Raw genomic sequence first — 24,690 nt, forward strand, 5'->3', positions numbered from 1 at the left:
GCTCAGAGCCTCAGTCTGCAGGGCTTGGGGCTTGGCCTGTGGGAGGACTCAAGGGAAGGGATGTTAGTCCTTGTCCTTGCGGTTCCCAGCCTCCAGGGAACCCTGGGGACCCACATGCAGGACCTGCTAGGTTTCCTCTCTGCCTACAGTCTTCCGGGAATGTCTGGGTCACCCACGAAGAGATGGAAACTCTGGCAACACCCACTAAAACAGTGAGTCTGGCCCTGGGCCTCAGGCCTGGGTTGGGGCTGTTGACCCCCACAAGGATGATGGGAAGGTGGTGGGAAGTCAGAGGGGGTGGCAGTTGGTTTATATACGAGACTGATATCCTGATGTGTGTTGGGTTCTGTTCTCAGGTGGTGGGTTGGGAAAGGAGTGGGAATGGGAACAGTTAGTGGGTGCTGGGGGTTCTGTCCCAGGGGGCCCCGAACTCACCCTAGGCCACTGGTGCAATGTAGTGGAGAAGAGCTGGCCTTGGGAATAGGGAGTGCTTTGCCCGGCTCTGGGCCTGAAGGTGCAGAGTCCTTGTGCTTGATGCTTGGTGGGGGACAGGGAATGGGAGAGCCTGGCCCTTTGAGGGGCTCCCAGCCAAGCCTACAAGGTATGGGAGTGTGTTTTCGCCGCATACACATTTGTTCCGCCCTCAGCGCAAACACAGACACCTGCACTAGCACAGATACCTTGTGTTCCGTCTTGCCACCCCAACAAGCTCCTCCTAGTCCCCTTCCCAGCCACTGGGGTGTCTGCTCCCTCTGCTCGATGGGGCCAGGGGTGGATGCTTCCAGCTTTCTTGACTTTGCCTGTTTCCCCTGACACGCTGCACTCGTTCCCGCTAGGACAGTGAGGAGGGCAGCTGGGCACAGGTAAGATCCCCTTCTCTGTCCCGAGCCACCTCTCAGGAGTTCAGGACAGTGTTCTCCCCACAGGCTCTTTGCCCAGCAGGACTCCCCGAGTCCCAGTCTGTTTATGTCCCCTCTTTGCATGAAAGGTCCCAGATGGGTTTTCTCATCCCACTGAAGCCCCCTTCCTCCTCGTTCCCCTTGAGCTACTTGTTCTGGTTTCTCAGGGTGGCAGATGCCGCCTTAGAGGGCCGTGTCCCCAGCACACCTGCCTCTTCCCCTCTCTTCCCAGGAATAATGAGACTGAGATGGGCATGAGTCCTCATGCTCACCCTGTCCCCTTTAAGGGGCATCCCTGGTGACCTGGGCAAAGACCTTTTCCTCATTCACTGAGTCGGCAAATACCATGTCAAGTGCAAAAATCTAAGCCCCAAAGATTCATAGAATTTTATACTACAACTCAAAAACAAGCAAACTTAATAATATATAATTTTAGAGAAATACACGTTGGTGATTGGAAAAACTGTAAAAACATTTTTTCCAGCAAGGGTATGATAGAACCTCAGCATAGCAAGGACCTCTAGAGGGACAGCAGGGGACGAGACGGGGAAGGCGAGCAAGGGGCAGACACAGCCGTGGGGTGGTGTGGTTGGTGTCCATTGATGTTACCTTCCTCTTTATGCTTAATATCGAAGCTATACTATGATATTATGCTACGTTTATTTTTATATGTATAGCACTTTCACTTTTAAAAGCTAAAATCAGTGTTTCAGTCTAAAAAAATGAAGTAAGGTAAGGAAACAGTGAGGGAGTGGTGCTCTTCCTAAAGTCTTTTTTTTTTTTTTAAGATTTTTAATTTATTTGACAGACAGAGATTACAAATAGTCAGAGAGGCAGGCAGAGAGAGAGGGGAGGAAGCAGGCTCCCTGCAGAGCAGAGACCCCACCCCCCCATGCGGGGACTCCATCCCAGTACACCGGGATCATGACCTGAGCGGAAGGCAGAGGCCTTAACCCACTGAGCCACCCAGGCGCCCCCCTAAAGTCTTTCTAAGAATAGGTGGCCAGAGGAGTCCCTGCTGTCTGCAGGAGGTGACAACAGAGCGGGTGGACGGGGGCGGCTGGGATGTGCAGAGACTGCTGGCGAAAGCAGCAAACAGAGGGGCTGGGGAATTCCTGGAGTGGACATCAGAGCTCAGAGTGCAAGTGCAGACCATCCCCTGTGGCTTTTGACTTTAGTCTGTTCCTAACTCTCAGGTAGATGTGGGAGGCCAGTTTCCCAAGTGAGATTGGATTTTTTTTTTTTTTTCTTCCTTGCCCCTCTGCCCTCTGTAACTCAGCCTGTCCCCTGGGATCAGTGGGCTAGAGGCCGGTGGAGAAGCAGGAAGGCAGGTCGGCCACACACCACCGCAAATACATTCTTGAGTCGAAGGACTCCGTATTATCTGCTGCCTGGATAGCTGCTTCTGTTCATTAGTGTAGATAATCGATCCGTGAGTGGAGCCGTATCATTCTGAGGTCTTAAAAAGTACCATTTAAACCCCTCCCGCTCCTCCCACTCCCAGCTTCTCAGTGAACGCAAGCGGCTGTGACGGCTGGGGGGCTGTTTCCCTCCACAGGCTACGCCAGCTGCGGCCGGCTGGCGAGGCCCTCCTCCCCCACAGACACTCTGCCTTGTTCCTCCAGACCCTGGCCTATGGGGACATGAACCATGAGTGGATCGGGAACGACTGGCTGCCCAGCCTGGGGCTGCCCCAGTACCGCAGCTACTTCATGGAGTGCCTGGTAGACGCACGCATGCTGGACCACCTGACCAAGAAGGACCTGCGGGTTCACCTGAAGATGGTGGACAGCTTCCACCGGTGAGCAGGGGAGCCCGGCCCCCGGGGGCTCTGTTGCAGGAACGTGGCTGCCTCCGGCTCTGCCTGTGGCCCGTGTGGGTGCCAACGGGTCTTCCCCTTGCAAAAGCCGGGGCCTCTTCCCATCCCTCCACGTGAGGGAGGATTTGGTCCTCTCCCCTCCAGCCCTGAAGACTCAGAAATTCATTCTTGCTCAGCCTCACATCCTTGGAGCTTTCCCTCCTAGGTCTGCCTTTCGTTTCTCTGCCTGTGGGCTGCCCAGGTTTCTCTGTTTACTCTAGGAAGCCTCCACCCGAAACCAGGGTCCTGCTTCCATGTCTACTGATTTCCTTCCAAGCTGAGAGGAAAGGTCTTTCTGGGCCCTGGTGCTCCTTGCATCCCGGATCCTTGCCTCTCAGCTTCGAGCCCGCCCCGTTTGGTACAGGATGCCATCCAAGGCTCTCCTCCCCCTTGCTGACAAGGTCTCCTGTTCACACGTGTCTGCGGCGGAGGTCTCCAACTGGCAGCCCGTGGGCAGACTTTGGCCCCACAATTGTGTTTTGTTGGGCTGACACAGTATTTTAAAGATTATGGATTTAGTTGCCAGTGTTTAAGCACTAGGGAATTTTCCACAAAATTCTGGATGTCTGGCTTCTCTTAAAAACTGGGAGATGTGTTGACACATTCTAGCGTGGGGACAGCCAGCTGGAGCTGGTGGCAGCCGCCCTCCTACGGCAGGTAGACGCGGTCTCCAGATCTGCTTCACTCGCTGTGGACCTGCTTCACCGCAGGAAGCACTGGGCTGGGGAGCCCGGTGGGTGGTAAAATCTAGGGCTTGACCGTCTTTAGGAAGGCTTTTTTAACACGTAGCTTCAAATCACACAGGTTGCTATTTCAGCCATGTTCTTTGTCTTTTACCTCTAATGCCCACGGCCACCCTGCAGGAGAAGTATGACCCTGGCTCATGTGCTCTGAGTGCCACGAAGCTGGATAGTAGTGCAGCTGGTGTTCAGACCCAGGAGAATGAGAGGATAATGTGATGAATGTTGGGGCTGGGAGCGTGTGGCTTTTCAAGGTTCTCTTGGGAGTCTGCGGATGTTTCTCGGTCTCTCTGATTCATAAACCAGGGAAGGTTCAATTCGGAAGGGATCTAGCTGGCTTCCCCATTTCACGGGGAAGGAAACTGAGGCACGGGAAGGAGCATCAGGGATGGTAACCGAGTCCAGCCCTCCTGCCACTACTCTGCAGAGCCCGTGATGCTGGAACTCTCGACCGTGACCTCCCTTGGCACTCCCCCACCCCTTCCCAGGGCTGGAATCTCTTGTCTCTGTCCGGGAGGCTGCCAGGCCTTGCTGCACCTGTTCCCTCCTCAGTGATGGATAGGGCTCGGGAGAAGAGGGGAACCCCCTTGCTGAGCTGGGAGACATGTGCCTGGTGGGGTAGGGGATCAGTCAGGCCGGCCCCACCCAGCATTCTGGAGGTCCTCCTGACGACCCTCTGCCCAGGCCCCTGGAGAGTCTCAGCTCTTTTCCTTGGAACATTGTGTTCTCTTGAGTGGCTTTCCTAGAGAACCAGCTGTTTTGATAGGAGAACCAGCGCACACGGTCATCAACGATGTTCTGATTGTGGTGCCATTGCTGAGGGCCTGGATGCCTGGATGCTCCAGGGGCTAGGCCAAGCCCGTCTGTGCACGGTTCTCTGTAATGCTAGTGGCAGCTCTGTGGGACAGAGGTGGCCACATCTCCATGTGCTGAGGGCCACCAGGCTGGGAAGTGGCACAGCTGGCATTCAGACCCAGGCTGATCTGACTTTAGATTTTCACCATGCAATGCAACGGCTTTGAAAGCCCTAGGAATTAGACAGAAAACGATAGCAAGTGGGATCAAAAGTAGACAGAAGGCATTTTCAATCAGGAGGTGTGTGTGCTCCTGCTGCCTCCAGTGGACCATGGCTTAAACCAGGGGTCTGAGCAATGACTGGTTGCCTTGGGTCAGAAAAGAGTTCCTAGAAGTAGTCTCTGTGAGCTTCGAGGGCTTGTTCTAGGAAGCAGGGCTGCCTGGAGAGCTGAGGGGAGAGAAGGAGGGAGCAGGCAGCATGATTTAAATTCACAAGGCAATTGCCTCCGTAATAGAGTTAGGAGGGAATGTCTATTCCTATGTTTGATAGATGACAAAGCGCAGAGAGGCTGAATGACAAGCAGGTTCAAGGGAAGGAAGAACACTAATGAAAGGCGGGATGAGATGCCTTGAGAGGTAGTGAGTTCCCTGTTTCAGAGGAGCTCACACTACTCAGAAGGATTCTACACAGGTGTCGTCTGCATGAGATGGGAGCTTGGGCTGGTGGCCCGTGGAGTCTCTTCCAGCCTACAGATTCTGTAGCGTCCTTCTGGCTTGTTTTGATTTATTGCATGCTTACTCTGCACCTGGTACTGGTTAGGTACTCTTAGTATTTTCTGCGAACTATTTCATTTCCTTCAGTAAGCATTTATGGTGTTTACTGTGTGCCAGGCACGATTCTAGGAGTTTGAGACATATCCGAGAACAGAACATATTGCCCTCATGGACTTTACATTCTAACTGAGAGAGACAAACAAGGATCTATCCATCCATCCATCCATCCATCCATCCATACTGTGTGTGTATACATATATAGTATGTTAACAGATAAAAGGCACTAGGAAAAAAAATTAGAGCAGGGTAAAGGGGATTGGAAGTACGAGCTGCGGTCATGCTGGCAATGTTGCCATCTTAAATCAGGTGGAGAAGGGAACCACTGAATGGAGAAGATGACATTTGAGCAAAGACTTAAAGGAGATGGGGGGTGAGCCATGCAACAGATAGGGGAAGGAATGTTCCAGGCAGAGGGAGCAGCTAATACAAAGGCCCTGAGGCACATAGGCAGGCATAGTGTGCCTACTGTGTTTGAGGAAGAACAGAGGGGTCAGTGTCCAAGGCAAATTGTGTAGCATGGATAGGTCATTGTCAGGACTCTGAGTGAAATGGGGACTCAAAGAAATATCTGCAGGGATCTTCCTGTAGGGTCCTATCTGTATGGGTCACGTATCTGTAGGGCCATTCCAGTGCCTAGAGAGTGGGGGGGCTGTTGCTTCATTCAGGGAACTTTCTTTCCATCAATCAGACCCATACCCTGACCACAAGGGGGGATCCGGGGTGGGCAGAGGAGGGGAAGTGGCCTTGGGCTGGGTCATGTGTAAATCCTGGATTAAGGAGCACAGTTGGGCTGGGGCTCCTGGAGCTGAGAGACATCGGCCTGGACATGCTATGGCTGGTGTTGGATGTGGGGGCGAGGTGGCAGGAATGTGACCCCACGGAGACGTTGGCTCAGGGGGGACTCTGTGCCTGCAGAACCAGTCTTCAGTACGGTATCATGTGTCTGAAGAGGCTGAATTATGACCGGAAGGAGCTGGAGAAACGGCGGGAGGAAAGCCAGCACGAGATCAAGGGTAAGCTGGCCAGGCTCCTCGGGCAGCCTTTGGGGCGCAGGGTCCTGCCTCGCTGTTCCCTGCCCTGGGGGAGTGGTGGGGAGAAGAGGCATTCTGTGCCTCAGGGAAGCTCCAAACACTAGAGGGGACCCTCAGCCCCAGTCTGTGCGAAGAGGGAGACGTAGTCCTGCCCAAAGGATGTTGCATCTGGTGGAGAAGAAATAGTCCCTGCTCAGTCAGCCGTAACCCCCCCTACCCCCAGCAATGGCTATCAACTGGACAAACGCAGTGACTCCCCTAGGACAGCGCTAGAAACTGGTATGGGAACGCGCTCATGGAACTTGGTGATCTGGGCGGCAGTGGGCAGAAAAGAGAGGCAAGTTTTAGAAGACTCTTCGAACATGGAAAACTAAGAGGACCGTTCCAGTCTGGGGGCAGGAGAGGGCCCAGGCAAGGGCTCTGGGAGGACAGCCAGGAGCCGGCTGGCCTGGCCTTGAATCCTATGGGCTGGCAGGGATGGAGGGAGGTGGGGCTGGTTCTCTAAGAGAACCAGCCAGGGAAGACGAACGAAAGACAGAAAGCGCGGCAGACTGGCACTCTGTGTCCAGGGAGCCCCAATTCTGTCCCTGGAGGGGGTGTGGCCAAACCTGTTGCCTCTTCCTGGTCCTTTTCTTGTTCTGCCCTCCAGATGTGCTCGTCTGGACCAATGACCAGGTGGTTCACTGGGTCCAGTCCATTGGGCTGCGGGATTACGCAGGAAACCTGCAGGAGAGTGGTGTGCACGGGGCCCTGCTGGCCCTGGACGAGAACTTTGACCACAACACGCTGGCCCTGGTCCTCCAGATCCCCACACAGAACACCCAGGTGGGCATCCTCGTTTCTCAGTCTCAACCTCAGGCTCCCTTCTCTGCCCCACTCTCCGGCTCTCTCCCGCTTCTGCGCATGGGTTTATGGATTTGTTGGGGGATTGTTCTGGGGGGCTGTTTCAGAGGGGAATCATGATGGCCTCAAAACTCCAAGTGGTCCCGGTGCATAACCAAGGCATCTAGGGAGAACCAGTGTCCTTCAGATACAAAGCCCACCCTGCCCAAGCCCTGCCATGGACACCGTGGGCACCCCGCTTCCTCTCCCGACCCCATCTTCGCATTTGACACTCTGCGGCTATCTTTCCCTCACTCTGCTTTTCTGACCTTTTTCTTAGAGGGGGAACTAGTCCTGGGGTCTGAGGGGATCAGAGAGCCCACTGTCTCCTTTGTCTCTTGCCCTGGGGATCTGCTCCTGGGCCCCCAGGCTTGTGAAAGCTAAATATACCAAAGAATACGGCCCAGAGCCTCTCCGTGCCAGGGCTGTGTCTCCCTGTCAACAGCTCAAAAGATGAGATGTCTCCTTAAATTACATTTCATAGTTATTATGGAGCTGCCATCCAAGACTCTATGTAAACTCTCTTGAACCTATTTATATGCTTGGCCTTTCTAACTTCCTGTGGGTGATGGACTTGAGAAGTACTACCTGTTGTGCAAAGTACTTCCTGATTTTATTTGTCCTGAACGTGCCCCACTCGGGGCTCCCAGCAGGGGAAGGGAGGGTGCTGCCTCCTCCTGACTGAAGGGGTTTGAACCAGCCTCACCTTTTGTCATTTCATCGACTTTGATTGTGTTGCCTCGGGCCCAGGCCTTTGTCACTCCAGACGGAGTGGTCTTAATTCTTTTAGGCTTTCCTCATATAGACGCGCCTCTATGCCCTGATCATTTTAGCTGCCCTTGTCTGGACTGTTTGCAGCTGTCAGGCCTCTTGAAATTCAGCCGCCAGAGCCGCGCAAGCTATTCTGGGAGCAGATGCGTGTTAGCTCGTGTGAGGGTGGGCTGTGTTGGCTCGTAGTTCTGGGAGGGGGCGGCGGTGAGTTGGCCTTTTGGGCATATCGGGCGCCATGCAGGGCCCGTGTGTCCCGTAGGCCCTCTGCGGTGACCCCGCCAACCAGTCAGCACGGAGAGCACAGATCCCCTGTTCTCTAAGAAGAGCTGAGGTCCCATGGCCCCTGTGGTTTTTCTGTACGTGCACACTTCCGACCTCCTCGGCTTTCTCGCCTGCTCCCATAGCTTGGGGAGACTTATCCGAAGTTTTTGTCAGCTTCTCCTCCCACTGCCCAGAGGAGCGGTGTCATCCGGGTACTTGGACGTGGACTAAGCTTCTCCCTTCCCGTCCCTTAAGAGAACATTACGTTCTCAAGACTAACAGAGGCTGTCCTTAGGAAGCTCTGTGGTTGCCGTTTTCCACCCAGAAACGAGCTTGTTCTTCTCCTTTGTTGCTCTCCTGTCTCTAAATGCGTCCGGGTTTTGTGGCCAGCAGTGCCTTTGCACAGAGCAGCGGGAGACCTCTCTGGTGCTTGCTGACCTTTCTGGTTTTTCTGACGGGTCCACTTCGCTCAGCTCTTAGAGAAAGTGGCCGCTGACCCGATGTGGAATTCTTCATCAGCAATGGTTAAAAGTATCTAGTGGCAGTTTCTAAAACTTTGTTGTTCCTGGCATTTCCCAAATCTCCTGCTGAGTTGGGCTCTTGGGAGGCCGAGCCCAGGCCTATAGGCACTAGTCAGCCCAAGGGCCACTAATGTCTGTGCCTGAGTAGTCCTCCTGGTTTAAATTTTTGATGTGGAACGTTATGAAATACGTTTCTTTAAATAAACTAAATCCTTATTTTCTGTGATCTACGTGCTTATTGCCCCTCCAGAAAGGGAGGAAGGCATGATTTTCCCATATAGACAGAGTGTGAGGCCACGCTTTCTCTGGTCCCACTTTGTACAAAGTTACAGTTTTCCAGTATGCTCTGTATGAAAGAATCCTAAGGTTTATAGTTTCACTTCCAAGAGCGCGCTGAGGTTTGTGTGAAGGCGCAGTATTAGGGCTCATGGGCTGAATGCACTGGATACTCCATCTCTGCCCTTGGGCCCTAATGGGGGGCAAGATGGCATAGAGGTCATTAACTCTACCCCTTCCATCTCTCCACCTCTAACCCTATGGACTCCAGGCACGCCAGGTGATGGAAAGAGAGTTCAACAATCTGTTGGCCTTGGGCACAGACCGGAAGCTGGATGATGTGAGTACTTGGCTGTGAATTAAGGGACTTTGGGATTTGGGCACTGTTGGTTCATTGGGTTGAAATTCATGAGTTGTGCTCTCCTTGGGCTGATAATTGGTGGGTGGCCTAGGAGAGGAGAGCTGAGGGGATGAGGATGAAGTCAGGGAGTTGGGGGAGAGGTGCACGGCCAGGCCCAGCGGAGTCTCCATGAAACTCCTTGTACAAAAACTAAAGGCTCCTATGTGCTATACTTCATCTAGCATCTTTCAGCTCTGTGCCCCACCGCGCTCCTAACCACACAGGATCGGAAGCTCCCCCAAAGGCCATCTCTTTGGGATCACACCTTTTTCTTCATTTCTCAGACCCCATCTCTCAGTGCCTTTGGTACAGCATGACTCCAGCCTGCTTCTCAGGATTCCCATCCCGTGCTGGATGGTTGTTCGGAGGTCGGCGTTATGCCGAGGTCCTTAAAGAAGCATGTGCTTGCTTGTTCGGCCGTGGGGTTTGACACTCTGGCCCGGACGTTTTTCAGTGCTGCTTCCTCTGCGGTTTCTCTCTTGAGTTACCTTCCAGCCACGTTAAAGTTCTCCTCTCCTGGCCCCCCTGGTCAGTGAAAAGCCAACCTTTTCCCCTGGGTTTCATCAGACCTTTCCCTGAGTTTAGGCTGGCCTGTGTCCAGGGGGCCCTGGGCGTTCTGAGCTGTAATGCTCCCTCCCAGTGGTGATGCCTCGCAGAAGATACCTGTTTCCTAGAGGCAGCCCCCTCCTCAGCCCTCCTTCCCCCTTCTCTCCTCCCCCTCCCTTCCTCCCTACTTACTTTCCCATCACCAGCCTTGCTTGGCTTTGCCTGTCAGGTCGGGCTGGGCTGCCTTGGGTCCAGACAAGTTAAAAAAGAACCCAGATTATTTGTAACGTCTCCATCTTCAATCAGATCTGTTTCTTTCTGTCTTCAAGGTCTGTGTAGTTTCCCTTTCTACATCCTCCTGCCCCACCCAGTGCCTCTGTTTGGACTTTTGGGCCTCTTTTTTGGGACACCTTTAGTGTCCCCTACATATCAATTAGTCTTTCTCAGTTGGGTTTAACAGGGCCACCTTTGTGGACTGGCTGTTCTGCTCCAGTAACTAGGACACACTCAACAATACACAGAATTTGTGGAGGGGTATTTTCTTCACAGAGGCACCTTGACATTTGGAGCCTGTTATTTCCACACACATAATATACATGTGTATGCGTGTGTGTATGTACTCCTGTCAAGGAGATAAATTCCCAGACCCCACCAGCTGCCCCTGCTCCCAGAGATCTTAATTTTGCCAGTGCCCCTGCTGTGTGGACCCTCCTCTCATCCCCCACACACCTAGGATCTTAGCTTTCTTTGATGCTGCTTAGAAAAATGACACCTCTATACCTTAGCATGGGGCTTTCTAATTAGAAAGCTATTTATTCCTTCAGTCCTTATAAAAATATTCTTTGAAGACCTAATCTGGGCCAGGCATTGGCCCAGGCAGAGGGGTATAGTGGTGACAGACATCTCATTTTACACTAACAGTCATCAGTCATCATGGGGGATGGGTTATTACCTCATGGGACTGACGGATGAGGAACTAAGCTCAAAGGAGTAGCTTACCTGCTATCCCAGGCTGATGCGTGGCAGAGCAGGGATGGAACAAAAGTGTATCTGAGTCCTGTTCTCTCCCCTACATCTTGCTGCTTCCTAGAAGCATGCAGAGCTAGCCAGCCTCTCTGGCTTGAGACATTGGGCTCAATATTGAGTAGAAGATGTCATTTTGGCAGCACAGAGGGATTTCTGGGATGCAACTAGGTGTGGGGCTGCAGAGGACTGGTTCTTGCAGGAAGCTCAAAGTCAAGGTAATGGGAAGGAGGTGGGATTTGGTGGTGGCGGGTGCAGGGGAGGTCAGAGATCCAGGGACACTGCTTCCTGGCCAGACATCTAGTACAGCCTCAGCAACCTTGAGCTGTCTCTTGTACTGTTCCTTTGTCTGTTCTGGTTCTCAGTTTCTCCCTCTCAAGCTTCAAGGGTTGCATCCAATTCTCCCCTGACATGGAGAGCAGAATTCCAGGGGACAGAGGAGGGGAGCAGGAGGAGCATCTATTAGGGGACAGGTGATACAGACATAAGTCTTAAGGTTGGCTGAAGGTGGAAATGGGTGGGGGGAGCAGGGACGGAGAGAGAGAGAGAGGGAATGCATTCTGGGCTAGGTTAAGGGGAGGATCATGGAGTGGACAAAAGCAATGAGGAAGGTTCCTGATGAACTCACGGGTGGGATGCCTGCATAGGAAGCCAGCTGCCATCCATTCATTTAACAAATATTTATTGAGGGCCTACTGTTCCCAAGCACTACCTTTGCAACTGGGGATACATTGGTTGGAACAAAAAAGATGATGGTCTCTGTCCCTTGGAACATAGAATTTGAAAGAGGGAGAGCGTTGAGGGAGCAGGGTGGAGGGGAAAGGAGAGGGAGAGCTTATTGCTAGATCATAAGTAAATGGAAAAATGATACTAGGGTGAGTGCTAGGACAGAGGTCCATGTTGCCAAGAAGTGATAGGAGCCTTTGGCTTCTTCAGGGCACAAGCAGCAAACCCCAAAGGCTTGGGGGCTGGGAGGGGCTGTTGAGGCAAGAACTGGTGGGTTAGTGTCCCTTGCTCCTCTGGCAGCTCTTGGCCTGCCCCAGTTCTGACAACAGGGGTTGGTTTGGTGGTGGGGGGGGAGATTAGACATGGCTGCCAAGCAGGGTGGAAGTGGGCTCATCAGGGTGAGCTGGAGAGGCCTGTGTGGAGGAGCCTCCTGTAGGGTTATGGCTCTGGGTGCCCTTTGGCAGACAGAGTTTAGGGACTCAGCTGGCAGAGGGCAGAGGCCCCTGGAGCAGCCTGCCTCTGATGAGCCATTCACCTGATCCATCACTGTCCTAAGGTGATCTCACTGGATTCCACTAGGGCCAGGCAGCCAGACAAAGAGATAAGGCAGAGAACGTCCTTCCTATTTTACAGAAAGGGAAGCTTAGAGAGGTCGCTTAACTCGCCCAGAGACACGGAGCTAGTAAAATGGGTGCACTTCCAGCGCCCGGGGCCCAAGCCAGAGCGGAGGCAGGAGGGTTTGGGTGGGGGCTGGCCGCTGGCTGTTGCCGGTTTCCCACGGGACGGACTAGGCTGAGTGGTGGGGGCGAGGGTTCGTGGGCATCCGCAGCCCGGGTTGAGATGACGGGGCGGGCAGGGAAACAGTTCAACTGCAGGAGGCTGCCCGAGGTGACAGGTCCGACCGCGGGGACCGCACCCCACCTGGAGACGGGGAGCCTCAGAGCCTATTAGGGTCCCTGGGCGTCATCTCCCTCCTCCCGGTCCATCTGACAGACGGAAACCCGGGGTCCAATGGGGGAGGTGAACCTGCCCCCGCCGCCCCCGGGCGGGACGGGCGCGGCAGCCCCAGGAGCGGCCACGGGGGCCCTCCGTGCAGCAGGAGTGACGGCCGCCGCGTGTCGCGTGCAGGGCGAGGACAAGGTGTTCCGGCGCGCGCCGTCCTGGAGGAAGCGCTTCCGGCCGCGGGAGCCGCACGGCGGCCTGCTCGGCGCCTCGGCGGAGACGCTCCCGGCCGCCTTCCGCGTGGCCAGCTTGGGGCCGCTGCAGCCCCCGCCCGCGCCACCGAAGAAGGTCACGCCGGAGGGTGAGTGACGGGCCGCGCGAGGGGCCTGCGGGCGCCGCTGCACTAACGCTGCCGCCGGGCCGGCGGGCGGGCGGGCCCCGCCGAACGCGCACTAACCGCCGCCCTGTGTTCTCCCGTGGCCGCCGACTCCTGCCAGCGGGGACGGCGGGCGCGCCGAGACTGGAGCCCTCCACGGTGCGGACCTACTCCTGCTGACCCCCCCCCTCCCGCCCCGGCCCTCGCGGGGGTGTGCCCGTGGCGCGGGGTAAGTGGGCCGGGCCAGGCCGCACGCCCCCCGCCGCCGCCACCGCTGCCGCTGGACCCCAGCGCGTGCGCGCTGCCCCCCCCCCCCCCCCCGCCTGGCTGCACCCCCCGCTGCACCCCGCTTCCGCCCCTGGTGCTTCTGCAAGCTCGCTGCTCTCGCCTGCATCATTGGCCGGTATGACGCCCCGCTCAGCAAGCAATTCCTTTCTCCCTTTCTCTCTCAGCTCGCTCCCACTATCTCTACGGACACATGCTCTCCGCCTTCCGGGACTAGCCACGGCCCCCAGGGGCAGCGTCCTCCGGCTGAGTGGGCTCAGCCGGCCCTGGCCCGTCCTGCTCGTTCCCCATCTTCTTACAACTCCTGGTCTCGTCCGTGACTTTCCAGCTGCCCTGGACCTCAAAATATACTCCTCCATCCCCTCAGCATCCCACTACCCTGAGTCCCACCGTGTGCCCTTTGTAAGTCTCTTGTGGCTGTGGCTGGGTGTCCCGGTTGTCCATGCTTGGGATTCTGCAGAAGGGACTGGACGACAGCAGGCCAGGGCCGGGTGTGACTTCATCCTCCTTCTTCTGGACCTAGCCTGGTCTGGACTTTGACCTCCACCAGAGACCAGGATGTGGTGCCAGGGGCTAGGGATGGCTTTTCCAAGAAAATGGCACTTCAGACTCTGCCTTGCTCAGGCCGTGGGGCCTTCCCGTCCATGTGCACATCCCAGCTGTCTGACATCTGGTTTTAGTACTCCCAGCATCGCACCTTTCCCCAGCTCATCTCCACCAGGGCTCCTCCTGTCTCCAGGACCTCCTTGGGGGCTGGGAGGGGCTGCAGAAGGCCCCATTCTCTCTCAGGATGGTGAGGCTGGGGAGGAGAAAGGCTAAGGTGATTCCAGGCCTTTGCTTAAGATGAAACCCAGACGTGATTTGAGGTTGAATCTGAGAGAAACGGGCTCCTGAACTTTGAGCCAAGGTTAAGGACGGGGAAACTCTCAGCCCTCCACCCACTGAGAGGTGCAGGTCGGCCACCTGGAGGGAGAGCCAATTGCCTGTGTCAGCCTTAAGCCTCAAAGGCAGGGGGAAGGTGTCCTGTCCTGTCCCAGCCATAAGGTGTAAGGGGGAGTTGCTGCTGGGGCAGGGCTGGTGGGGGGTGGGGTTGTGTAGGGTCTTGGCTCTGAGGCAGAAGAGAGCTACCTGTGCACTGCCTACTCCGTTCCCAGTGTTCCTTCCCATGCTGTCTTCCTCTGCCCCACCTCTTTAGTAATCCAGCCCCTAAGAATATACACGATGGGTGGGTTGAAGAGACATTGAGCTACAAATCGGATTTGGCAAAATGTAGTGTGAAGCTTTCTTCTCCGGATCTCTTGGGAAGAAAATAAAGCTTCCCCTTCCGTGAGTCCTGTCCTAGGACGAGGAAATCCATTGTTGGTATGGAGAGGAAGGCCTCTCCTGACGGAAGACCGTCACTCTCCTGCTTGTCCCTGGATCACCTGCCGCTGGTTCAGGGCACTTTTGGTGTGCAGGGACCACCTCCTCCGGAAATTCCAGAGACACCCCACCCCCTGCACCACCGCCAGCCTCCATCATTTTAATTGCTTTCCTCAGCAGCGTGGTGGCAGCCGGGGCTTGGGGGTACAGGTCCCAGTTTGGTTGGAATGCCATTCCCAAGAAATCCCTCCTCCTTACTCACTTCCTCATCCTGCTAAAATGCCTGGAAGTGTTTGAGACCCAAGTTCAGGGTGAGTTGATGGACCCCCAGTAAGAGGAGGGGAAGAGAAGCTGGAGCCGGTTTCCTGGAGAAGCGCCAGTGCCGAGCTGTCCTACAGGTGACTGAGCAGCTGGTTTGCAACCTGATCGACATGGGTTCTGAGCAGGGGCTCGGCTAGCAGGTGGGATAGTGGGTCTGAGCACCCTGGCCAGAATGAGTGATGGAGCCTGGGGCGATGCCAGGGCTTGGAGCCCTCTGCTGTTTTTCAGTAGAGAAGATGTCCACTCGTGCTGGGGCCGAGTGGGCTTCCGGGTGTGGGCACAGCACCAGCTGCTCTGTTCTCCCTCATTGTTCCTTGCCCTCCCTGCTCGGCAGTCAGCTGCCAGTGGAGCTGGAGGCGTTCTTGAGCAGAAAATGAGTGGGATGGAGGGAAAAGGCCCCAATTCCTGGGTAATGGAGGTTGAGATTATGGGGAACCCCTAGATTCCTAAGATTGGTGGAGGTGGGGACCACCAGGCCATCTGACTCCTGGCAGGGGACTTTTGATGGACCAGCCAAGTGGGAGACTCAGCCCCAGCTTCTCCACACCTTCACCCTGTCATGGTTGCCCAGGTACCTGGGTCTATTCAGGGCATCCTGGGAAGTATTGCAGGGAGGTGAGGGGCAAGAGAACTCGCGCATACAGTGCCGGAAGGCTGTTTTCCTGGTGTCTCTCTTGCCTCACAGTCAGTGTGTTTTCTACTTGAAAAGTTGTTGCCAGTGCCCTGAACGCCCCCCTCACCAGCCTCGTGTATCTCGTCGGTACCCCTCTCAGTACTGTACTGGCTCAGTGCATCAGGAGTGGGTGTGTGGGTGTGGATGAGTGTGAGTGTGCGTGTGTACGTACCAATAAACAACCTGGTTTTAAGACAGCCTACACGTGGCTCTGGTCTTTTTTTTTTTTTTTTCTTTCAACTTAGACCTCAGCAGACCTGTCCAGCTTCCTTCATCGTCCTCAGGGCTGTGCTCCCCTGGGAAGTAAACATCTGAGTTTCAAAGACATCAAGTCAGGAACCTTCTGTTTATTTTCATACCCATGGGACTGCTGGAGAAGCTAATGTTCAGGTTGCTTGTGTCAAGGGAGTTGAGGACAAGGAGTGAGGAGCCCCGATGCTGGGCTTGCACTTCTTCCTCTTCTTCCTCTCCGCTCACACTGTTGAGCTCCGCCCTCCTCCTGGCCTCCAGGGCCACTGTGCCCCTGCTTCGATCCCCGCTGGCTCACGCTGCGGCAGCCCTCACTGCCTGTGGATCAGAGGCCCATCCCCTCCACATGGTATGACGGGCTGCCTGTGACTTGCCTCCAGTATCCCCTCCCTCACCAGTCTGAGTCCACCGAGTTCCAGAACGTCTGACCCCCAACCCCATCACCAGAAGGCAACAAGAATGCCTCTTGCCTTCCTTTGCAGCGATGAACCTTCCAGACCCACGTAGAGCATCACCGGGGAGGCATGGCCTGCTCCTCCCCAGCAGAATTACGTAAGCAACAACCGTTTGCTCGCTGGCACTCTACACCACCATGCTCTGCAGGCTTTCTCCTCGTCCGTTCCCATGGGGGCTGTGAGGAAGCCCCTTGGGTCTGTCTTACCGATCTCGTGATCCCTAGATGGACACACTCGAGTAAATAAATGAATCAATCTTATCTCAGGGGGGTTTTATGAGGATTATTATTAAATAAAGTAAAAGTTACTGGGAACTATTGTGTGCCAGACCCCATTTAAGGATGCTCAACCTATTAGCTCATTTAATTCTGTAGCCCTGTGATGTGTTTATTGGCTATTTTGCAAGACAGGAAATTGTAAGGCTGAGACCACACAGCTGGTCAGAGACAGATGTAGGTTCCAGAACTAGGCTTTCTGACTGCAGTGCCTTGTCCTCACTACAATATATATGTTAAAACTTCCGACTTAAAGCCAGGACTGCCTACCAAATGTTATTTGCTTCTCTCTCTCTCTTTTCTTTGCTTCTGTTTTAAGTGAGCTCAAGCCTCTGTCCCTTGGCTCAGCCTCCTCCTGCTCCCTTTCCCAAACCCACACTCATGTGTCACTTGGTTTCTGTGGTCTTCTTTGGACTGTGTTTCTTCTGCTCACCTAAATTATACTTCAGAGCAGTGTAATACACCGTATCCTTCCCAAGGCTATCACTATTCCAGACACTGATGGCACAGGGTGGCAGAGTCCTTAGGCACAGGGGACAGGATGGGAGCCAGACAAGGCAACCTGTGACCCAGGAAGGGCACACAGAGGAGGGAATATGCTGGCCTAGTGCCTGCAAGTCTCTGGGGGGTCCCCTCCCAACCACTCCATGACCAAAGGTAGAACTGACCAGCCTTGGTGACCAGCTGGCTGCAGGATAAGATCCTAAAGAATCCAGAACAACTTTTTTTGGACTGAAAACTATTTCCCAGTGTTGCCATCCACTGGGATGGGGAAGGTAGAAGGAGCAAGCGTGTGGGGAAATGTAGGTTTAGTTGTAGACACGCTGAACTTTCTGTCAATATTTGTAGAAAAGAAAGAAGATTCTAGGTTTCCATCCTAGAACACTTTCCTTTGCCTTCCTTAGGAATGCTCCAGGCAGAGCGAGAGGCCAAGAGCCTGTGTCTAGTGGTTGCCTGTGGCTGGGGGGTGAGGCACAGCCACTGTTGTTGTGGGGTGGAGATTGGGGGTTCCCACCCACGCCTGGGCTGTGGGTCCTTAGCCAAGACTCCAGCTGAACCTGGAGTCCTTCTTCAGCTCTGGTGTACCACCAGGATCCCAGCTCCAGCCTGGAGTCCAGAAGCCAGGAAGTCAGACAAGTCCAAGGGATAGGACATGTTGGTGATAGGGGGATGGGGCACGTTGGTGATATGGTTTATTCATGAAAGGGACACCTGATTTGAGAGGGCTCCTCTCTCGCCCTCCATTGTCCCCTTCCACCTCCCTCTCCAGCTGGTCCAACCAGCTACTACACCGGCAGCACTGAAGAGGTTTTCCAGTTTGCCAGATAGACGACTGAGAAGTTGGATACCTAAGCAACCCATAGTATTGGAAACAACAGCTAGTCCTGGAAGCATTCTGCAGTTCATGCTAATTAGCTAAACGCTCTGAGAAGTCCCTGTTTACACACAGACAACCAGTACGCCAATTCTTGAGTAATTCTTATCTTTACGTTCTAGAGGATTCCCTGAAGTCCATTATTAGGTAACATTTGATTAACCCGGTTTGATTCATTGCAGGTACTTCCACTGGAGACTGGATTTAAGCTAATTTCCCTAAAGAACTACCACTCATTATTCATTAATTGGAGTCTTATCTGTAATTTAATTGGGAAGGCTAAGCATCTAGCTCAGGAAAGGCCCAGTGCGTTGATGACAGTTGTGTATTCTGTGCAAATAATGGCTGAGGTTGAGCTTCTGTTTGCAAAGTTTGCTGTTCACACCTGTGAGATCCCAGCACCTTGTTGCTCTGGTGGGAGGCTTAAGGACTTAAAGACCAAAGAAGAAATAGGTAGACCATGGTCACCGCTAACAATGGTCGGTAATGTTGACCCTGATGGCCATTGCTGAGGACTGTTCATTTTTATCAGGCTAGGGATATGAGCCTCAGTTTCCAATTGATGTGATAAGTGAAGAAGAATAAGCTTAAAAAAATATATTCAGCTACTCCAGAGCCTGTCAGCTGTGTAGCAGAGACGAGTACACTTGTTCTTGGCTGCTCCTAGGCCCCCAGTGAGAAGAAGGGTGACTGGTGGGATTGTATCCACCTGGGAGCTTGGGAGGCAGCAGGGACAGAGGAAATGAACTTGAGGGAGACCCCCCCCCCCGCCGCCTTGAATGTGGAGTTCAGCATTTTCGGTGGGTAGTGAGGGAGTGAGTGTAGATTCGAGAGCCAAGGTGCTGCACTCAGGCCTGTGGCTTTCCTTGTCTCCAAGGGCAGTGAGTCAGGGGATGCTGAGGGTCCTGCAAATGATGTAGGTATTCCTCTTCGGCCCTTCCAGAGAAGGTAAGACTATACACAGAGACACAAACGCAAGAAGACCCCACAGATGGGGCAAATGAAGCCAGTCTGTGACTCCCAGCAGGCCCAGCTTTGACTGGTTGGAGACAAATGGGCCCCGGGGCTCCCTTCTGCACCCTCACCTTGGTCTGTGAGCCTGCTCTGCCCTTCTCTTCCTTAGGCAGAGCTTCTGGGAGTGGGGGGTTGACATCCCTTTTCAGGAGCAAGTTGAGAGGGCAGATGTGGGGGAGATGGCCCTGCTGAGCCCAGAGCAAGTGCAGAATGGGTCCCAGAGCCTGGGGGGTCAAACTGGGCAAAGCCCATTGTCAGGGACCCCAAAGAATTGAGTGGGGGCTAGAATATATCACGCTCCGAATCCCCAGACTCCTGTAATGTTTCTGAAACTTGTAATTTGCAGTAAATCAGGCAAATTTAGCCTAAAGCAGTTGGAGTTAATAAAATTTTTAGTAGATGCTCATGGTCCATTCAAATTCTAGCTTCTGCTCTTTCCCCAGCTAGTCGTTATGTAATTTCTGTCCAGAATCTCAATTCTCCACCCACCTTCTCCCTTAAGCCTGTAGTTGGAAGATAACATCCCACGAAGAGAACCCCAGCTTCTCTTCCGCTGATTGTTCCTTGTGAGGCACCCCCCCATCCCCCACAGAACCAGCTTCATCCTCTGAGCTGTGGGCAGGGGCCAGGATCCTCTTCAACTTGGAGGGAGGGAAGGGTGTGGCGAGGGGACACGCTGGTTGGCCTGCAGGGAAGTGGCAGTGTCTGACCTCCATCAGGCTGATTTATTCACCTCCCACTTTCTGGGAGGGCTCCTGGTAATGTCACACCAGAGAGGAGGCAGGGATTAGGGAGGGGAAACCCACAAATTCCCTCTCCACAACTCTGCCTGCTGGCTATGGGATGAGCGCTGGGCATAGAGCATGGTCATTAGTTGGAAGGGACGGGACCCCCTGGGCTTGAAGGCGGAGCACATAGACTGTTGCAGTGTCCATGAATAAGGAAGCGTGCCACAGAACACGGCCCAGGCTTTCCTCCAGGCCTTGAGGGGTTTGTGGATCTGGTCTTTGCCCAGCTAGTGCACCACACCCAGCTTCCTTCATAGGGGTAACAGGAGCAGGGCTCCCAGGACTTGGTGACTACAGCAAGACAGTTGCCTCAGTTGCTTTTGAAGCCCCACTAAATCCAGTCCTTAGGAGGCACCTAAGAGGGGCAGGGGCAGGAGGGGCGGGCACGCCCCCATCATCACAGACGCTCTTCTAGCACCCAGTCTTTATTCATTTTTTAAAAAAGAAATCCAAATAAGTTAGCAAAAAAAAAAAAAAAATTACAAAACAAGGTCAAAACCACACGATGCTTAGTTAAGAAAAGAAATCACCCCAAGAGCCCCTGCCCCCCTCCCTGCCTGTCCCTGGCAGCTCGTGCACAGGAGACCTTGGTCAGATGGCAGCTTTACAAACAACACAAAACATAAAACCACTGGAAGGTTCCCAGTATTCACTGCAAAAGCTTGGCCCCCCAGGGACTTGGGAACAGAGGGTTGTTCCTTTCCCTTTCTTCTCTCGATTCAGGGCAGGCCCAGCCCAGCCACTGGCATTGGGAAGAGACAAGAACAGGAGATGCACACAGCTCGTGCTGGCCAGGACACTGTCTCCGGCTCTCAAACCACTTTTCTCAAGGGGGTAGAATTGGCGGCATTATGAACAAAGGGAAGCTCCTGAGTTTGCCCCCTGAGATGGGGCACACATGAGGGGCACTCTGGTCCCCTGCTTCATCTCCCTGGAAACAGGATGCTCCTTGCTGTAGGGGGTCAGCTACAGGAGAGTAGCCGTTCCCTCTCTGGGTGGTGAGTTAACCTTATATGGATGAGGAAGGGGACATTCTGGCATCTGGCAGCCCCGGGGCTGGCTTTCTGGCATCAGGACAGCCTGGCTTAGGAAGCCCGTGCTGCAGGAGCGGTGGCATCTGTGGCCAGTGTGGGGGCTCCCACGGACACCTGGCCTGGCAGACGGTCTCAGTTAGGCATGGTTTCATCCGGGAAGGCCACAGAGACGTCTTCCACTGTGATGCTGTCCACAATGGAGGTGAGCGAGTGCAGGTTGTGGGCATCGGCAGGATCAGCTGTGAGCAGGTGATCTGTACGGAGAAGCAGGGAGGATGTTACCTGGGTGGTGAAGCGGGTGTCGAGATCCAGGACAGGGACTGAGCTCTTTGGGGGTGGCGCAGGTTTTCCCGGACAGATGGGTGAGCAAAACTCAAGAATCCTACTCCCCAGCCCATGCCTTTCCCAGCGCTCCGCGCCCGCTCGTGTGTATCTGTGTGTGTGTGTGTGTGTACACTGAACACATATGCCTCCTCTCTGAACTCCCCTAGTTGGGTTAGAATTTGAAAGCAGCTACTCTGTGGTGGGGCCAGGACGGCGTCTCCTGGGAGACTGGAACTGCCTTTTGCTGGCCCCGTTGTGCAGGACTGACTCAGCGATTCCCAGGGACCCCTGAGGCAGGGACATTCTCCTCTCCATGGAGCAGGTCAGGCCCCAGGCATGGGCTGGGGAGCTGCAGGAGGCCTAGACCGGTCCTTAGCTGGTCAAGATCTCCAGGAGGCCTAGGGCCTTCCGGCCCACCGTTTGGGACCCTGGGTTCAGCCGTTCCCTGGAGACAGCAAGGGAAGAGGGCCGGAGCAGACAGCTGGGCCTAGAGACAGGCTGATGGGGTTGAGCCAAGGTTTGGAGGGTCTCACTTACCCGCTGTGTTGGGGCCAAACTCCAAGGTGCTGCCCCACTCTGGACTGCAGGAGGCGCTGTGGGAGCTGCATTCGCTGGGCACCTGCAAGACAGGGCGAAGGCCCAAGGTCAGAGCACGGGCCATTTTTGGTGATGTCTTTCTGTCCAGTTCCACGGGGTGAAAGCTCCCACTGTGGGGTTGGACAGTGGGCCACAGGCTGGAGCGCTCCAGCCCAGGGCAGCCCCCAGCCTCAGGATCTTCACAGGCAGCAACTTTCATGCTCCTGCCTGACCACAGAGCCCCTGCTTCCAGGCCTTTCCTGGCCTCCATCCTGGCTGGTGAGTCCTGTCCTTACAGGACACCCAGCCTAAAGGGGTCCCAGGTTTTCCTGACCCTAGGATAAGGATGGAGGAAGCAGGTGCGGGTCGGCTGGGTCTCTGGGAGAGACACTGGGTAGTTGTTCTCTCCGCTCAGCCACATACCCAGGATGGCGTAGGGTGGGGGTGCAAAGTGGCCCTCAGCTGTGCCTTTCAGACCCCAACCCCAGGCACTGGGATGAACCCTCGCTCCCACCCAGGCTGACTTTGGACTTGCTTTTAGATCCCCTTCTTCAGTCCTCTGCCACCCCCCTCCACATCTGCTTCTACCCACTGCCTTTAGCCTGGCCGGAAAGGACAAAGGGACACCAGAGGTCAGTTGGACAGCCCCGTTCTGACGAAGGGGGAGGGTCCTGTGGGCCCATAAGATCCCACCTGTCACCTGCTCCTACCCTCTGACTGAGCACCCCCCCAAGGGTCACGAGGCTGTCCAGGGTTTGCTGTGACCCCAGGGCAGCCAGGGTGGGACAGCCACTTACCCCTGGCTGGGGCCCGCCGCCAGCCCGGTAGCGAAGGTCCCGCTCTTCCTGGTGGAGGGAGCTGAGCAGGGCCTGCAGGCGCTCGATGTACTGGATGGCACTGCGCAGGATCTCCACCTTGGGCAGCCGCTGGCTGGGGTTGGGCAAGGTGCTCCTTTTCAGAGCCTCGAACGCCTCGTTCACCTTCTTGAGCCTGCGCTTCTCCCTCAGCGTGGCCGCACGCCGCCGGTCCACAGACACCGACTTCCTCTTACACACCTTGCACGCCCACGGCAGGCACTGGCCCAGGCAGTGCTCGGGGGTCCCCAGCCCCTTGTCCTCGAGGGGCCCTCGCGCCTCGGGGCTCAGGCTGAGCTCGGCCCGCTCGTAGCCCGGCGGCTCGAAGGCCTGGAGGTGGACGGGCAGGTAGTTCTCCCCGTCATAGAAGTGGGGCTCCTGGTAGAAGTAGGGGGAGGTCTCATACAGCTCCATGGGGTCGGAAAAGACTCGTTCCCCAAGCTCCTGCAGCCCCTCACGCCAACTGCTGGGTGCCATTTAAACCCTCCCCGCTGGCATGGAACCAGAGATAAATATAGCCAACGCCGCAGAAACCTGAGCCCCCCCTAAGCTGTTGCTGCACATCAAGACGTTTACAGTGGATTAGATGCGACTCCCCTTCCCTCTCCCCGCAGCCCCACCCCACCCAGCCTCCTGCCCCAGCCTGGGCCGGCTCCTGTACACGGGGAGGGAGGCCTTCGGTGTAATTTGATTAGTTTTCATTTCTCAGCAGCCCCTGTGGGGCAGGGGAGGTGGGGGAGGACACACATTCTCCTCTCATCTGCTCCTTTCAATTACTCCTAGCTGGGCGGCCTGCCTGGTTTCTCCTTGCTAGTCCTGGAGAAGTGCGGTGGGGGTGGGGGAGAGCCGAGGGAAGGGAACAAGGAAGGGCAGGGTTCAGGCTGGAAAGGGCCTGAAGAAGTCAAGGTGTCCGTCCCCCTGCTTCCTGACAGCACCTCAGCCAGCCCCCGTCCGACGGAAGCATGAGACCGCTTTGAATTCAGGGTGTGTATGGGGGCTCCACGTCCAGGGGTAAGAAGGAACCTGGAGAGGAAAATGACTTCAGCTTCTGGCTTTCTAAAGCAGCCTGGACGTCTTGTATCTCATAGGTCTCCAGTAACAGGGAAGTGGAGGCAAGGAGAATTTTTTGATCTTTTTGGCAGGAGTCGGTAGAAGTCTTCCCTTTAACACAGCTGGTCAGGGGCAGAGCATGAGGACTTACAGGCTTACCCCTTGCCACCTTTCCCAGAGGAGCAAGGTCAAGATCTAGGAAACCCTCTGTCTCCTCCCTCTCTCCCTCCAGATCATCTCTCTGCCCTTCTGTGTTGCCTCTTCAACTCTGTTTCCTGCCCCATGGCCAGCCTTTCCTGACTGCTTGGTGTCGGTGGGTGGGAGGGGGAGAAAGCAGAGCCCTCCGGACTCACTTTGAATCTTGTCTCTCCTCGACCACCTGGCGTGGTTCTGCATCTTCTCATCTAAGCCATCAGTTTTACACGTAACATGTAGGTCTCAAATGTCAGGAGGAAGAGGGACTACTCCATCTTTAGGCTTCTCAGTCCGTGGTTACCTCTCAGCAGAGGGTTTGGGGTCTGAGAGGACCAAGCCTCCCAAGACTGTGGGCTGGCCCGAGAGACCAGCAGCGGACAAGCACAATCTTAGGGCTGAAGAGTTACAGGGATGCCCCAGGCAGGGTCTCTGCCCTCTAGGACCTTAGCATTAGTAGACCCTGCTGGTTACCTAGTTCTCGCCAACCTGTGATGTCTGAATCCCCCTCACAGGTGGCCATTGTCCTGCTGTGGCTCACGAGGCAGCCTGTTCCACGGATGTGCAGCTCTGGCCATGGGGAGGCCTTCTGGATTTTGGATTGTGCTGTGATGTGCTCCCTTTTTTATCCTTTGGTCCTGTTTTCTTCTCTAGGAACCAGTGGACTAAGTCTGGTCCCTCCTCCACTTGATATTTGAGATTGATGTTATAAGTTCCAAACGGTGACAAGGACGATAAGAGGTGGAATAATGGTGCTGGGGACTCAGAGAGGACTTCTTAAAGATTTTATTTATTTGACAGACAGACATCACAAGTAGGCAGAGAGGCAGGCAGAGAGAGAGGGGGAAGCAGGCTCTCCACTGAGCAGAGAGCCCGATACGATGCGGGGCTCCATCCCAGGATGCCGGGATCACGACCTGAGCCAAAGGCAGAGGCTTTAACCCACTGAGCCACCCAGGTGCCCCTCAGAGACGACTTCTTA

At 55.0% G+C, this 24,690-nt stretch overlaps 2 protein-coding genes across 4 annotated transcripts in view; one reads left to right on the forward strand and one right to left on the reverse strand.

Moving 5' to 3' along the window:
* Positions 1–15,724, forward strand: part of PPFIA4 (PTPRF interacting protein alpha 4) — a 48,555-nt gene extending 32,831 nt beyond the window's left edge. The window contains exons 23-30 of one of the 3 annotated variants that reach the window (XM_044267635.1): positions 150–212; positions 837–863; positions 2,525–2,700; positions 6,042–6,139; positions 6,807–6,982; positions 9,140–9,208; positions 12,692–12,866; positions 13,334–15,724. In XM_044267635.1, coding sequence (XP_044123570.1) covers positions 150–212; positions 837–863; positions 2,525–2,700; positions 6,042–6,139; positions 6,807–6,982; positions 9,140–9,208; positions 12,692–12,866; positions 13,334–13,383 — 834 coding nt within the window. In that variant the 3' untranslated portion in view covers positions 13,384–15,724. Of the gene's footprint in view, positions 1–149; positions 213–836; positions 864–2,524; positions 2,701–6,041; positions 6,140–6,380; positions 6,632–6,806; positions 6,983–9,139; positions 9,209–12,691; positions 12,867–13,333 lie in introns of those variants that run through there. The other 2 variants (XM_044267636.1, XM_044267637.1) reach the window with 2 other exon arrangements.
* Positions 15,725–20,844: 5,120 nt separating this feature from the next.
* MYOG (myogenin) lies at positions 20,845–22,943 on the reverse strand. The gene is made up of 3 exons (XM_044266337.1): positions 22,410–22,943; positions 21,574–21,655; positions 20,845–20,966 (listed from the first exon to the last, which is right to left on the reverse strand). The coding sequence occupies exons 1-3, from the start codon at positions 22,941–22,943 to the stop codon at positions 20,845–20,847; spliced, it is 738 nt and encodes a 245-aa protein (XP_044122272.1).
* Positions 22,944–24,690: the final 1,747 nt, after the last annotated feature.

The sequence above is a fragment of the Neovison vison genome, chromosome 10 (genome assembly GCF_020171115.1).
Source record: "Neovison vison isolate M4711 chromosome 10, ASM_NN_V1, whole genome shotgun sequence".
Lineage (NCBI taxonomy): Eukaryota > Metazoa > Chordata > Mammalia > Carnivora > Mustelidae > Neogale > Neogale vison.

Coding starts and splice junctions, on each gene's coding strand:
- MYOG (XM_044266337.1), bottom strand. CDS start 22,943: ATGGCACCCAGCAGTTGGCGTGAGGGGCTGCAGGAGCTTGGGGAACGA. Junction 21,656..22,409: donor GCGGCGGGCCCCAGCCAGGG/GTAAGTGGCTGT, acceptor CCTGTCTTGCAG/GTGCCCAGCGAATGCAGCTC. Junction 20,967..21,573: donor GTTTGGCCCCAACACAGCGG/GTAAGTGAGACC, acceptor TTCTCCGTACAG/ATCACCTGCTCACAGCTGAT.